Source organism: Sminthopsis crassicaudata, chromosome 3 (assembly GCF_048593235.1).
Source record: "Sminthopsis crassicaudata isolate SCR6 chromosome 3, ASM4859323v1, whole genome shotgun sequence".
Lineage (NCBI taxonomy): Eukaryota > Metazoa > Chordata > Mammalia > Dasyuromorphia > Dasyuridae > Sminthopsis > Sminthopsis crassicaudata.
This window is the reverse complement of record NC_133619.1, coordinates 338,365,275-338,379,715: the sequence shown is the minus strand read 5'-3', so window position 1 is coordinate 338,379,715 and position 14,441 is coordinate 338,365,275. Positions and strand designations below refer to the sequence as shown.

The 14,441-nt window shown below is 40.0% G+C and overlaps 1 protein-coding gene across 1 annotated transcript in view; it reads right to left on the bottom strand.

Annotated features, from left to right (window-relative positions):
- The window catches only part of LOC141562102 (serotransferrin-like), a 29,903-nt gene that overhangs the window by 7,240 nt on the left and 8,222 nt on the right, over positions 1 to 14,441 (bottom strand). Inside the window, exons 7-9 of the mRNA XM_074302111.1 lie at positions 11,388 to 11,556; positions 9,259 to 9,422; positions 8,065 to 8,155 (exon numbers count right to left, since the gene is read on the bottom strand). Of these exons, the coding sequence (XP_074158212.1) occupies positions 8,065 to 8,155; positions 9,259 to 9,422; positions 11,388 to 11,556 (424 nt within the window). The remainder of the gene's footprint in view (positions 1 to 8,064; positions 8,156 to 9,258; positions 9,423 to 11,387; positions 11,557 to 14,441) is intronic.

The following is a 14,441-nucleotide window of genomic DNA, read 5'->3' as shown; positions in this document are numbered from 1 at the left end:
GTGAGGGACACACGTGTTTCTGGGACAGCAGTGATGGATTATCCTTCTCTCTCTCCCCTTTGGTCTTCTTTCCTCCCCTCTGGGTCATCTGCCCAGAAAGCAGAAATCGTGGCTTTAACTCAAGCCTTGTGCATAGCAAAAGAAAAATCAGCTAATATCTATACTGACAGCTGCTATGCCTTTGCAACAGCTCATGTCCATGCCTCTCTTTACAAAGAAAGGGGCCTGTTGACATCCGCTGGGAGGGAAACTAAGAATAAGGCAGAGATACTTTCCCTGCTAGATTCTATCTGGTTCCCCTTCTCTGTTTCTATTATTCACTGCTCAGCTCACCAAACTGGTGAGACAATGGAAGCAGTGGAGAATCGGGCTGCGGATGCAGCAGCTCGCCAAGCCGCCATCTCCTCCCCCACCTCTTCCTTGCCTTTGGCAATCGCTCCCCTTCCTCCGGTACCTGCATACTCCCCTTCAGAGGATTCTTTGGCTTCTCAGAGGGGAGGTCAGAGGGAGGGAGCTTGGTGGTACATAGAGGACAAGATTTTTATTCCACAAGCATAAAGCAGAATGCTGGTGAAGGATTTGCATGATTTCACTCATTTGGGTGAAAAGAAAATGCATCAGTTATTGAGCAGATATTATATAAAGGATGTTAGCCAATTGATCAGAAGTTACATTCATAGGTGTAACACTTGAGCTAGAGTAAATATGCAAAGAATTAAGGTAGCCCATGTGGGAATCAGGCTTAAGGGACACATCCCTGGGGAAAGATGGGAAGTAGATTATACTGAGGTACAGCCATCAACAGCTGGGTACAAATACCTGCTAGTTTTTCAGGTTGGACAGAAGCCTTCCCCACCCGAAATGAAACAGCTCTCACAGTGGTCAAAAAGATACTAAATGAGTTACTGCCCCGCTTTGGTCTTCCAGTGGCCATAGGGTCTGATAACGGGCCTGCCTTTGTTGCCAAAATATCACAAGGCATAAGCAAGGCCCTGGGCATCGATTGGAAGCCCCACTGTGCTTACCGACCTCAGAGCTCTGGACAGGTAGAGAGAATGAATAAAACACTAAAAGAATACCTTACAAAGCTCGACTTAGAGACTCAGAGCTCTTGGGTCCCGCTCCTGCCATTTGCACTACTGAGGAGTAGATGCACTCCCAACAGACTGGGTTTAACTCCGTTTGAAATTCTGTTTGGGAGGCCACCTCCGATTTTACCCGTGGCCAGGGAACATATAATGGCTGAAGTTTCTAACTCCTCCCTTATCAAGTTTCCACAGGCCTCACACAGGTTTCACACCTCGTATGAGAAGCCCTTCCAGTTCCCTTCTCTGAACAAGCGCATCCGTTCCAGCCTGGTGATGCAGTCCTGATAAAGACATTTTCTACCTCCCGCCTGAAACCCAGGTGGAAAGGAACTTATCCTGTGATTCTCACCACGCCCACAGCTGTTAAAGTTGAATCAGTCCCCGCCTGGATTCACCACAGCCCAGTGAAACCCGCGGTCACCACAGAGTGGAAAACAGAGATTGGTGACGACCCCCTGAAACTGAGACTGATCCGTTCCTCCGGTGCTTGATTTCCCCCAAAGACTCTGGGTGGGAAACCCTGGGAAGATTAATCCTTGTATTTACTCTGTTATTTTGTGAGTGCCTAAATTGTCTGTATATCCCCCCTAAGGGCTCCTTTCCCCTTTCTCCGTTTCTAGTCTGGAAGTGCTATTATGGGATTTTTCTTAATTCTCTTCCTCCTTCCTTTGTTTTCCAAAGCTCTGGGAAACCCTCACGCCCAAAGCCCAGATGGACAATGACCGTTAGAGACCTTGCAGGAGGTCCCTCCTTTTCTGCACCTACTACTCAGGCTCAGAACCCTCGATGACAGTAGATCCCTCCCTGGCTCCCTGCTTCTACTTCAAGGTTCCTACAGACCCCCGCTCCGACTTCGCCCTGGTGTTGGGTGGTGCTCACTCCCAGGAGATGACTCCTTTAGGATGACCATCCAAACCTTTGACCAGCAGACCCAGACCACAATGGAACCCCCCCCCCCCTGCATTATCCTAATGATCCAGGAACCGTCCCACCAGAAGTGGGAACAGTCCCGAACTCTTACCCTTTGTTCCCGAGCAGGAAGCACGTTCGAATTCAGCCACTACCTCCTAGTTCAGCGTAAAGATCCGCCCCCATCTAAGCCCGTGGGACCTCTGACTGCTTTACTAGTCCCACCTAGGACACCAGTCCTGGCTGATCCTTTTCTGCCTCCACCATCCTTAGCTCCACAGACCCCTGCTCTGACCCAAAGTCCTATTATTCCTGACCCCTTAGTCCCGGTTGACAGACCCCCTGAATCCTTGGTTCTCACTCTATGCTTGATTTGTTGCCCATAGTGCACTCCTTTTGAACTCCACAAATCCCCAGCTGGGCCATGATTGCTGGCTCTGCTTTAACTCTGAACCCCCTTATTTTGTGGGGATTGCCCTGACAGACTCCGTTCCTGGAACCACTTCTCAGTCTGACTGTACCTGGGAGCAGCCTAAAATCACTCTTGGGAGTCTCCAAGGTACAGGAACCTGCTTGGTGGCTGCTTCCATGAGTCTTTCTGACCCTCTCCTCCAGTTCTGTAACCCCAGGTCTTTGATTAATATTTCAGCTTCCTCATCAGATGTTGCAGTTAGGTATCAAGCCCCTGAAGGTTCATGGTTTGCCTGCAGGGATGGCCTGACCAGGTGGGCTTATTCTGCCCCTCTCCTCAGAAGGCCAGACTCGTTCTGTGTCCTGATAGCGGTATTCCCCAGCCTGGCTGTCCTTCCAGGAGGGGACGGATGGAGCCACTTCCGGTCCCAATCTTCCCCCATGGAGACAATCAGACAGAAACGGGCTCTGCCGTTCCTTCCCCTCTTAGTGGGGTCGGGCTGGCAGGCACACACACACATACACACACACACACACACACACACACACACACACACACACACACATTCAATAAATTTAAGTGCTTCTTTATCACCTCCAGGACCAAAGATAAAAATACTGTGTCATTCAAAGTCTTTAATAAGCGTTACCTCTGTATCACCCTCCTCAATTTTTTCTTTTTATATTCAACATCTCTGTCACACTTTCTCCTTGCTGCTCCATAGAGGAGACACTACATATCCCATCTTTGGGCATTTTCACTGCATGTCTCCAGTACCTAGAATACTCTCTCTGCTAATCTCTACTTCCAGGCTTTCTTCAAGTCCTAAATAAAATTCCATCTTCTTTTTTTTTTTTTTTTTTTTTTAAATTTTTTATTTTATTTTATAATTATAACATTTTTTGACAGTACATATGCATGGGTAATTTTTTACAACATTATCCCTTGCACTTACTTCTATTCAGATTTTTTCCCTTCCTCCCCCAACCCCCTACCCCAGATGGCAAGCAGTCTTATATATGTTAAATATATTACAGTATAATTTAGATACAATATATGTGTGTAGAACCGAATTTTTTGTTGCACAGGAAGAATTGGATTCAGAAGGTAAAAATAACAGTTTACATTCATTTCCCAGTGTTCCTTTTCTGGATGTAGCTGGTTCTGTCCATCATTAGTCAATTGGAATTGGATTAGCTCCAAAATTCCATCTTCTACAAAGATCCACCCTCCAAAAAGTCTAGTGCCTTCCCTCTGTTAATTATTTCCAATTTTTCTGCAAATAGCTTGTTTGTATATAATTGCTTGCACATTGCCTCCTGCATTAAACTGGAGGCCTCCCTAAGGGCAAGGATTATCTTTTTTCTTTGTCTAGGATTTGGCACAATGCCTGACACATAGTAGGCATTTAATGGATATCTATTGATTGATTAACACTGCTTCTTAGAGTAATAGAGGTAGTGTCAGTTATTAAAAGTGTAAGGTGATGCTACTGATTATGCACAATCTCTGTCACAATTTTTATACGTCTCAAATTAAGCTCTCATAAACTCCAAGAGTCTGGGCCTGAATCTTAGCTATGTTTTCTACATAGTTATCAGAGTTCAAAGAAACCCAAGAAAGCAAGTAGTGTCCAATTCTTTCACTTTCTAATTGAAGAAACTAAGACTTTGAGAGGAGGGGTGATTGGTCAAAAGTCACATAAATAAGACTAATCTTTGAACTCAGATTCAACTCTAAATGTGGTGCTTTTTTACTATAACCTACAGCTTCTCCTGGCCTCTAGCATTCTGCATAACCATATGTACTCAGTTTCTCTTTGTTGGACTGAATTGTGCAAGATTGCTATAAAGATCCATGTGCCACCCTTGGTCCTGATGTCATAGTTCACTGAAACCTAGAGGGAATCACATACCATCTACATTATCCAAGACGGTGCTGTGTTTCACAAAAGCAACATCTCCTTTATTCTCAGCCAGGCATCTACAAAAGATGAAAAGCAAGTGAGTATTAAGATTCTCTTTCTTGAAGAGAATCTTTTCCAGAATCAAACAATTTTCTATTATAGAAGTGTGGACTTTAAAGCTGGAAGGGCCCTTGGAGGACTTTGAGTCTAATCTCCTCATTTTCCAAATAACAAAACTGAGGTCCAGGAACTTTGAGCAAACAAAAGCAAGATTCCAACCCAAATCCATTGACCCAGGAACCAGTGATTAGTGATTAATTATGGAACAAAAAGAAGTCAATGCTTTAGTCACCATAATCCATTTTGGTCAATCATAATTTATTCAAGATACTACTGATGATACCAAGTAAAATGAAGTAGTAAAAACATTTAAATTTCTATTATCAGAGCACTTTCCCCCAAATAAATCTAACAGCATTATGAACCATTTAATAAGAACAGTGGAATTGCTTCTCATCAACAAGTGTTTAAAAATTTGGAAAGATTTTAATTCAAAAGCCTCTTTGTGAGATGACTCACAGAAATTTCCACTTCCTCATCTGATGTAAGCCACTATGGGGGTAAAGGAGGGTGAGGTGGGAGAGAAAATTGAGAAGGAAGGTGAAAATATTTCCATTCATCACATTTTGGCTTTCAGATTTGGAGTTTTACCTTTAAATGTTCTCCTTTACCTCTTAATCATTCATAAAATTAGCTATGGAACTATATTTTAAAATGTGGAAACAATACCTGCAGAGCATCAGGATGACTAAAAGCAAAAACAAATTGGAGACAGCCATTTCCATATTTACATGACTTCTCTATTTGGGATTTGATACCAAAACTAGATTTGAACTTTGTTTCATATTTTTGTTTATTAATAGTTTTGTTTCCTTGTCTCTGTAGACACCTTCATGTTATCCAATTGTTCATAATGGGCCAAAGTATATAATGTTAGTAACAACAATATACTTAATACCATCCACAGTATTAGTCAAAAGAAGAATTCTGAACTAAGGATAGAGGCGATCACAAAAGATAAAACGGGTATTTCCTGTTAAGTAACTTTGAAAATCTTTTGCCTAAACACAATCAGTATAACTAGGATAAGGGAAGAGGTCAATGGGATGAAAAAAAGTAATCTTTGCATTTAATATCACTGACATGGCTCTGATATCCAATATTTAGAGGGAACTAATATACATATATAAAACCAAAACCCATTGCCCATTGAATAAGTAGTCAAAGAACCTGAACAGATATTCCTCAGAAGAATTGCAAACCATTTTTAACTACTTCAGATTTCTCTAAATCAATTTGCAGAGAACTTAAAACAAATAAAAGCAAACAAAATACTTCTGAGGCTTCACTTCTAATGCAGGAAATTGGTAAAAATATCCAAAGATCAGAATAGACAATATTGGAGGAGTGATGGGGAAATGAGCACACTGATTTATTGTTGATGGAGCTGTGAATTTGTTCCATTCTTCAAAGAAAATTACTAAAATGTTCTTGTCCTTTGACCCAAAGAGTCTACTACTCTTAGTAGATAAAGAATAAAATGAAACTTCCAAAGGATCTATATATACTAACATACCATAGTAGCTCTAGAGGCTCTTATCTTCTTGGTGGATTAAAATTGAAAAAAGTCTTTCCTTCTGTTGGGTAATGGTTAAACAAATTATAGGATCTGAAAGTGATGGAATATTCACATCCATAAGAAATAATAAAATGGGACTTCCGGCCAAGATGGCGGCGTGGAGGCAGACAGCTGCTTGAGCTCCTCGTTTTCTCTCAGAACTTACTTCATGACAAGCCTCTGACTTAATGCTTGACCCAGAAAGAAATCCACAAATCACCAAGAGGAGACATCCTTGAAAGTCGCCAGAAAAGGTCTGTGTTTGCTCGGGGGAGGGTCAGTCAGACTGGGCGCAGACTGAGGACAGGCAGCCAGAGCGAGACAGGCAGCTCACACAGCTCAGACCGGAGGGGGAGGGGTGTGATCTCTGCCGTTTCTGAGAAAAGACTTTTGCCCCAGTGTGGATGCTCCGTCTTGGCAGCAAGCCTGGAGCAGCGGAGAGGGTGTAAACACCAGAGGTGAAGATTGAAACCCCAGAAAGCCAGCTTCTCTCAGAGCCCGGCCACCCCCAACCCCCACCTGGACTGACTTGGTGCGTTCTCAGAGCCTCAGAGCACAGACTCAGTACAGTCATTGCTGTTCTGTTAGTGGCTCTCTGCTGCCCTACCCCCAGTCTGTAGAGGAAGCCCATTAATACCATCCAGCCCCATCCCCCCCAAAACAGACCAATTGTTTCTCTTGTCAGTTTGTTTTTACAGGAATGGGTTTGGTTGTATATCAGACCCATGGGAATGTTCCAACCAGCACTTCTGCCAACTGCTGTGTGGCAGGATTTCTTGTGTTTCAGTGAATTCCATGAGAGATCAGTACCTGACCTAACAACAGCCACAGCCTAATAACCTTGAAAATAACAGACACAAAAAAGCAATAGTTAGCATTATGAGCCATTCCAGAAAGGGCCATTTGATGCCACTAGACCAAACTTACTTCATGCCTTGGGGAAAACAGATATATAAATGTCCTCAGACTTATAGGAACCAGAGCATTGGAAGAAGCTCAGTCTTTTACTTAATTTCTCATGACCAGAAAGTTATCCATACTACAACAAACTCAGCAAGTAGTCATCCAGACTATTCTCAAAAGACTTTCAATTAAAGAGAATCCTATTATTTCCTAAGGAAATCTCTCCCATTAACTATTTGCATTCAGTCATTTATCAGTAATATCTGACTCTTTGTGACCCCATTTGGGGTTTTCTTGGCAGGGACACTAGAGTAGCTTGAGTTTCCTTCTCCAGTTTATTTTACAGATGGAGAAACTGAGGTAATCAGAGTGAAGTGACATGCCCAGGGTAACACAACGATTAAGTTGTCTGGCTGGACTTGAACTCAGGAAGATGGACCCAGTGATCTATCCTGTGCCACCTGGCTAACCCTTCCATCGCTGGGTTTACCAATTCAGACTCACCCTGAGCAGGTTTATTCACACAGTCCTTCCCATGACTCTGTCCATCCTTAGGTGCTGAAAAAATAAAGAAGCCAAAGGAATGAATCTTCCATCTGCATTCTCTAAATATCAGGTTTTCTTAAGCATGAGTGCTTATACCACTACAATGTCATTCCATTCCATTCCATTAAGGAGAATCCATTCCATTCTATTCAGGAGAATCTTTGATTCTCCACAGTTTAGAATAACATGAAAAATGAAAATTCATTCCTATTCAGCTAACTTTGCTTCCATTTTGATCCCACCCTTAGAGTGTTTTCTTTTTCTTTGTGCTTTTTGATCACTTCAGGGTTTATTAGAACCTTTGCATACCAGAAACAAGATATAGCATATGAACCTTTGTTATATATTTTTATATAGTATTTGACCTTTGCTATGTATGATATATATATGTATACATATATATATATCATACATTGCAAAGGAAAAAAAAAGAGAAGGAGCTAACCTGAGCTCTATCAACTATCTCAGGGCTTTAAATGTTTAAATGATTATTAGTGAGTCTAATTTATCCCTTTGCTATTTCCCACCTTTCTTCTGCTGCCCTAGTGAGAGCTCTGCATAAAATCTTTTGTTCAGAGCCTAGAGAGAGTCAAGCTAAAGGAGAAATATTCCCCCTACTTACTGTAGCTTTCTGCTAGGACAGGCACCAAACCACACTTGCCAGCAATGTAAACATATCCTCCATCAGTACTCATGGCATCAGCTTCCCCTTTCTGTGGAGGCAAAGTAAATCATTACAAAAACATTGTTTCACGGAGCCTAGGAGCCCTTCATCACGCCTGCCATCATATACACTTAGTGACAGGGTGATTGACTAGGGAGAAGGATGGGAAGTGTAGGAACTTAGGTAGAGTTTCATATGAGAAAATTACCTTGAATATCAACCTCATATAGCAGACCACAACTTTTAAAGTTATTTCTAAGGCTTCTGGCATCATAAACTTAGAGCTGGAAGTGATTTCCAAGGTATTCTAATTCAACCCCCTCATTTTATAAAAAAGGAAGAAACTCGACAGTCTAGGATCCAATACAGGAGACATAAAACACATGGTTTCAAAATATTACATTTTATAAGTACAAAGCTTTTACTGCAGGAAAATCCCACTCTCTCTAACATGGGAAAGGGGGGGGGGATTTCTTCTATACTAAGTGAAGGTACACAGAGAAGGGTACAATTCTGTAGTGGGCAATAACACGTCTTTATGTGCACATAACAATGAAAAAAACATAATTTCATTGAGGCAGGGTATAAATTTTCCTGATGTTATCTACAAAGTACAAATTCTTTGACTCATCTCTGTCCTTATCACCACGCTAATAACACACTAGGGATGTCTAAGGAGACCCAGGCTTTTTTCTCAAGCACAGATTCCCAGGAGCACCCAAAAGCATTCACATATTAGTCTGTGACTATACTGAGTTCCTGGTCATGCAGGAAGGGACTCAAGTTGAGTGGCACAAAATGGACTGTCTAAATAAGGACAGCCATACACTTTGCTCATGGGAAGTTGGTCTTTAATGTAATTCCCTAACAGAGTAGCTCAGATACAGAAGAAATACTGTGATTATTATCATTTTTTATCATCTTCCTTCTGTGGAAGGAAATTCCTACTTTGAATTAAAAGAGTTTAGAATTAGATGTTACTTTCAATATGACCTATACCAAACTTTCCATTTTCCAAGCAAGGAAACTAAGTTCCAGTGAGCCAACAATGTTTTCAGTCACACAATTGATGGAACTATTAAACAGGATTCTGATTCTCCTGGGTTAAAGAGCCCCAAAACACTGATGCTGTACCAAAATGGGAGCACCTACCATTATCTTGACAATGCAATCTTCAGAGTTTTCTCCTACTGCACATTCAATGACTCCTCTACTGAACACACTCCATTCATCACATTTTTTCTTTTCATCATCATTTACTGTGCACCACGTCACCTTCTTGTCCCCTGAGGGATGAATCTTGTCTAGGTCATGACCTGGAAAAGAAGTCAAGAGTTTAAACCATTAATCTATCTTTAAAATGCACTATGCAAAAGCCTGAGCTATGACCAGTGAAAGAAGAAATGGCTTTCTGAAGGTTTGATCTTTTGAGTTTATTATGTATGGTAATACATTACAAAGTACATACAAACAAAGACCAGCGTCCTCAACTTAGGTCTGGGCCCTGAAAGCAAGGGTAGTTAGACATTTATACATTAAAAACAATTATTTAAATAAAGGCAATTAATCAGAAGGAAACAATACAACATTGAGTCACCTAATTGGATGAAAGAGTAGAGATTTTCTAACTTGGGAGGAAAAGCACAAACAGGTACAATTCTTGAAATCAAACTTGCTCCCTGTGTCTAAATAATCAGCACGGCAACAGTAACTGATTGATATGGAGCCAGTTTTCAGAGAAGAATTGCTTGAGATGTACAATTGTAAGAACTCTTACAGTTAGTTAATAAGAGAATCAGAATATAAGAAACAACACTGAATCACAGATCTAGACCTGAAAGAGCTCTCAGAGGCCATCTACTCCAACCCCTTCATTTTATAGAGGAATAAATGGAAGCAGAGAAAGTTTACACGACTTGGCCTAAGGTTCTGCAGGTAGCAAGCACTGTTTTTAACCTAGATGCTTCAACCCTAGAACAGACCATTTTTCATTTCCATTTCCACTCTCCCTATAGCTCGGATGTACTTTCCTTAAGTGTAATTAATAAGTATTAACTGTGTATATCAGATACATTCATATATACATATAAGATTTCCAAGATTCCTCCTGATTCCTCCTATCCCTGAAATTCTTTGATATATAATCGGATTCTCAAATGTATTATATGTATATATACATATATATAATATATATAAATATAAATATGAATAAATAAGTATAAGATCTTTCAAATGTTTGATTCAAATATATGATTTCTAGGGTCTCTTCCCCTGACATTCCTTGATTCTGTACTTCCCTAGTGATATCAACCAGGCATTGTGCTAGCGATTATGGATATTTAAAAAACAAAAGTAAAATATTCCAGAAGTTTACTTTCTCAATAATTTTTTTCTTTTTTGATATTTTCTTTTCCTTTTTTGCCTGAGGCAACTGGGGTTAAATGACTTGCCCAGGGTCACATAGCTAGGGAGTGTTAAGTGTCCAGGCCATATTTGAACTCAGGTTCCCCTGACTTCAGGACTGCCACTCTATCCACTCCTCCACCTAGCTGCCCCCTAAATAATTACTAATTAACTGATTTGACCTGGCCTTTCAAGGACTTCCCTACAGGATTTTAGAGTGTCATTTTCCTTTGATGGCCTCTGTTTTTCATGTCTTTAAAATGAGGGAAACAAATATATGATCTCTAAGGCCTTTTATATCCTTGAAATTCCCTGACTATGATTAAGATTCTCAAACTTATGACATTTATATGATTGAGATCTTTCAAATATGTGATTCAAATATATGACTACGAAGGTCTCTTCTATCCCTGACAGTCCCTGATTCTGTACTTCCCTAGTGATATCAGCTAGAAACTATGACGGGTAGGAAGATTTTCTGAGTTGCTGCACTGAGGATCATAGATATGATTGGAGAGAGGCATTCTGAAAACTTTAGAAATAATACTGAATATAATGTAGAGCTTCTGTATGTAGTTCTTGAAATGTTTGCCCCCTGTCCTTCATTAGAACTAACTCTATAAAGCTCATTGGCTCAGATGGCAAATAGAACCATCTGGCCTAACAATCTACAGGAGACTAGTACAAGAAAGCAATTTAACTCCTCCGAATTTCAGTTTCTCCATCTTGCCAAAGATTTTGAAGAAGGATCGGATGCCTGGAAGCATTATAATGTCTTACAATGACTGCAACTGAGTTAGAATCATGGACCCATATGCTAATAATTTACTGCTTGGGCCCCCACTCCCCATCTCTGAAATGGACCAGAGTCTGCTTACCTTTCATAGGCTTGATGGCCTGGATGAATTTGTATCCTAGGTACAATTCATAGTCCATTTTTGGAGGTACTCTCAGAAGTCTATTAGCAGTGTCCTTAAATAGCAAGTCTTTTCCATGTTGGGAAGCAAATAGATTGAATTTCTCTGATTTGCCCTTGCCAAAATGTTCCTATTCAAGGGAAAAAGAAAACCATGAATGAAAATTGCTAACAAGGGAAGAGGTAACTCGGTGTGTGGCCCTTTTTGCCATATTCCTTCATGAGTTCAGTAATCTAACCTGTTTCCATACTTTTAATTACCATCTCTGTGCTTCACCAATCCCTTTATCCTGTCCTAATCCCTCTCAAGCTCCAATCTGTTTCTTTCCTCACCAACCACCTATTAGAAAGTTCTACAAACACCCAAAACAGATCTCATGATCTTGTCCCATACTCACATTTTTCTACTAAATGTTTCTATTTTAGTCCAGGCCTTCACCATCCTTCCATTTACTCAGGTTCACAATTTTGGAGTTTTCTTTAACTCCTTACTTTCCTCGTTCCCCAACTTTTACAATCTATGCGTAATTTTGTGAGCTTCACAACCTTTCCTATATGCATGCTCTTCTTTCGTCTCCATTTAGACCCCACTACCACTACCTTATTTCAGTCCCTAGCTTTGCCCCTGTACCATAGCAATAGCTTCCTAACTGGTCTCCCTGCCCTATTTCTTTTTCCTCTTCTCTCCAACATATCCTTCACATAGTTGGCAAAGTGATATTGCTAAAGCCCAGTGTTGACAGTGTTATTTCTCCCTTGCTCAAGAAGCTCCAGCAGTTTCTATCATCACCAGAATCAAAATATAAACTCTGTTACTTAAAGGCTTTCACATACTTCCAACCTACCTTTCCATTTTATTTTACACATTACTCTTTTTCACACAGTCTATTGTTTAGACTGGTCTTGCTATTGCAAATACAGAACACAGATCTTCTATCACCAAGTCCACTTTACATAGAATTCACTCTCTCTCCATCTCTGCCTCTTTGAATAACTTGGTGCCTTTAAGATTCAGCTCCAGTGCCACCCCCTCTACATAAAATTTAATCTGGCCTCCTCAACTGCTATTTATCTCCCCCATATACTACTGTTCTGTGATTTTCAGTCCCCTGGAGGAACTGATTATATGCTGTAATCCATTTATATTTTACCTCTTTCAGAACATCCTAACCATCTCTACCAATACCAGGTTTGTTGTGTAATCAGAGATTCCATCTTCTATATTTCATAATCTTGTCTATTTTGTAGATCCCTATTAATCTCCCAGTTTATCCATCTCCATTTATCTTCTCTAAGACTTTCATTTAATTGTATTCCAAAGCATAATGTACCCTTCTTAGGATTACCAGGTGAGAACTCAGGTCGTCTGGACAGTGACAAGGTGAGAACTCAGGTTGACTTGACAGCTCTCTGGCTCAGACCTTTGCTTCGGGCCTTTAAAGGGAATTTATACCTTAGGAATTCTAAGAGTTGCAAGTTCATTGATGGAAGTATTTCTCCATGTCCCGTTGAGTCCTTACTCACCCATTCTCTGGGAGAATAAAAGGAGGGCAGTATTGGGTCTGAGAGAATCGACTCTGGGATAGAGTTTTGAAGTCAGGCAGGCTGAAAGGAGACCAGAATGATTTGAGAAAGGACAAGAAGTGAAGGAGATTCAGAGCTCCCAAGAAACCTGCACTCAGAGGAAAAGATTTTACCGATCTCCTCCCAGAGAAGGATTATAATTGAGCAGATGACCGGACCCTCACAATTCAAGAACATTACATACCCTAGTGCAGTTGAATGAGAAGCATCTTCTTAGTTCTTTTCCCTTTGAGAAATTACCTCTCATGACCGTAAACACTTGATTACACTGAGAATCATCTGTTCAATCATTTCTTCCAAAATAATCACAAAGGAAATATTCAGCCGCACTAAACTTGATATCAAAAAGAATAGAGTTCCAATCTGGCCTCAGATACATAGTAGTTGGGTTGCTTTGAGCAAGTAATTTAATTGTAAAATGAGGATGACTTCTATGTGGCACAGTGCATAAGGGGTTGGGATGGAGTCAAGAAAATTCATCTTCCCAAGGTCAGATCCAGTATCTGATACTATTTATGTGACCCTGCACAACAACCCTGTTTACTTCAGTTTTCTTATCTGCAAAATTATCTGAAAAAGGGAAGGGAAAACCACTTTAACATCTTTAAAAAAATTTAAAAAGGAACAGGAAATTAGAACATAATAAGAACTTAGCAGAAGGAAAAAATAATCAATAGTGATATGAAAAAATTCTCTAAATCACTAATAAGTAAATTTTCTAAATTACTATTAAGTAAAGGGATGAAACTTAAACAACTCTAAGGTAATGCCTCACATCCCATCAAACTGAATTTGATGTTAAAAGCAAAATGACAATAGATGAAAGGGCTGTGGTAAAAGAGGCACACTATACTTTTGGGGACCTGCAAACTACCCTAATCATACTAAAAAGCAATCTGGAACAGTCCAGAACTGTGCACAATAAATGCTGCATGCCTTTTTTTTGTTTTGTTTAGTTTTGTTTTGTTTTTGCAAGAAAGGATATCTTTTTTCCCAGTAAATTTATTCATTTTTAATATACATTACTTTATGAATCATATTAGGAGAGAAAAATCAGAGCAAACAAAAAAAACCATGGGAGAGATTGAAAAAAAAAAACCCAGAAAAAAAATGAACATAGCATGTGTTGATTTACATTCAGTCTCCTTGGTTCTTTTTCTAGATACAGATGACATTTTCTGTACAAAGTTTATTGAAATGGCATTGGATCTGTGAACCACTGAGAAAAATCAAGTTTTTCATAGCGGATCATCCCTTGTTCTTGTAGTTATTGTGTATAATGTATTCCTGTTCCTGCTTATTTTGTTCAGCACCAGTTCATGTAAATCTTTCCAGGCCTTTCTAAAATTAGCTTGTTCATCATATTTTATAGAACAATAATATACCATTATCTTCATATACCTCAACTTGTTTAGCTATTCTCCAATTGATG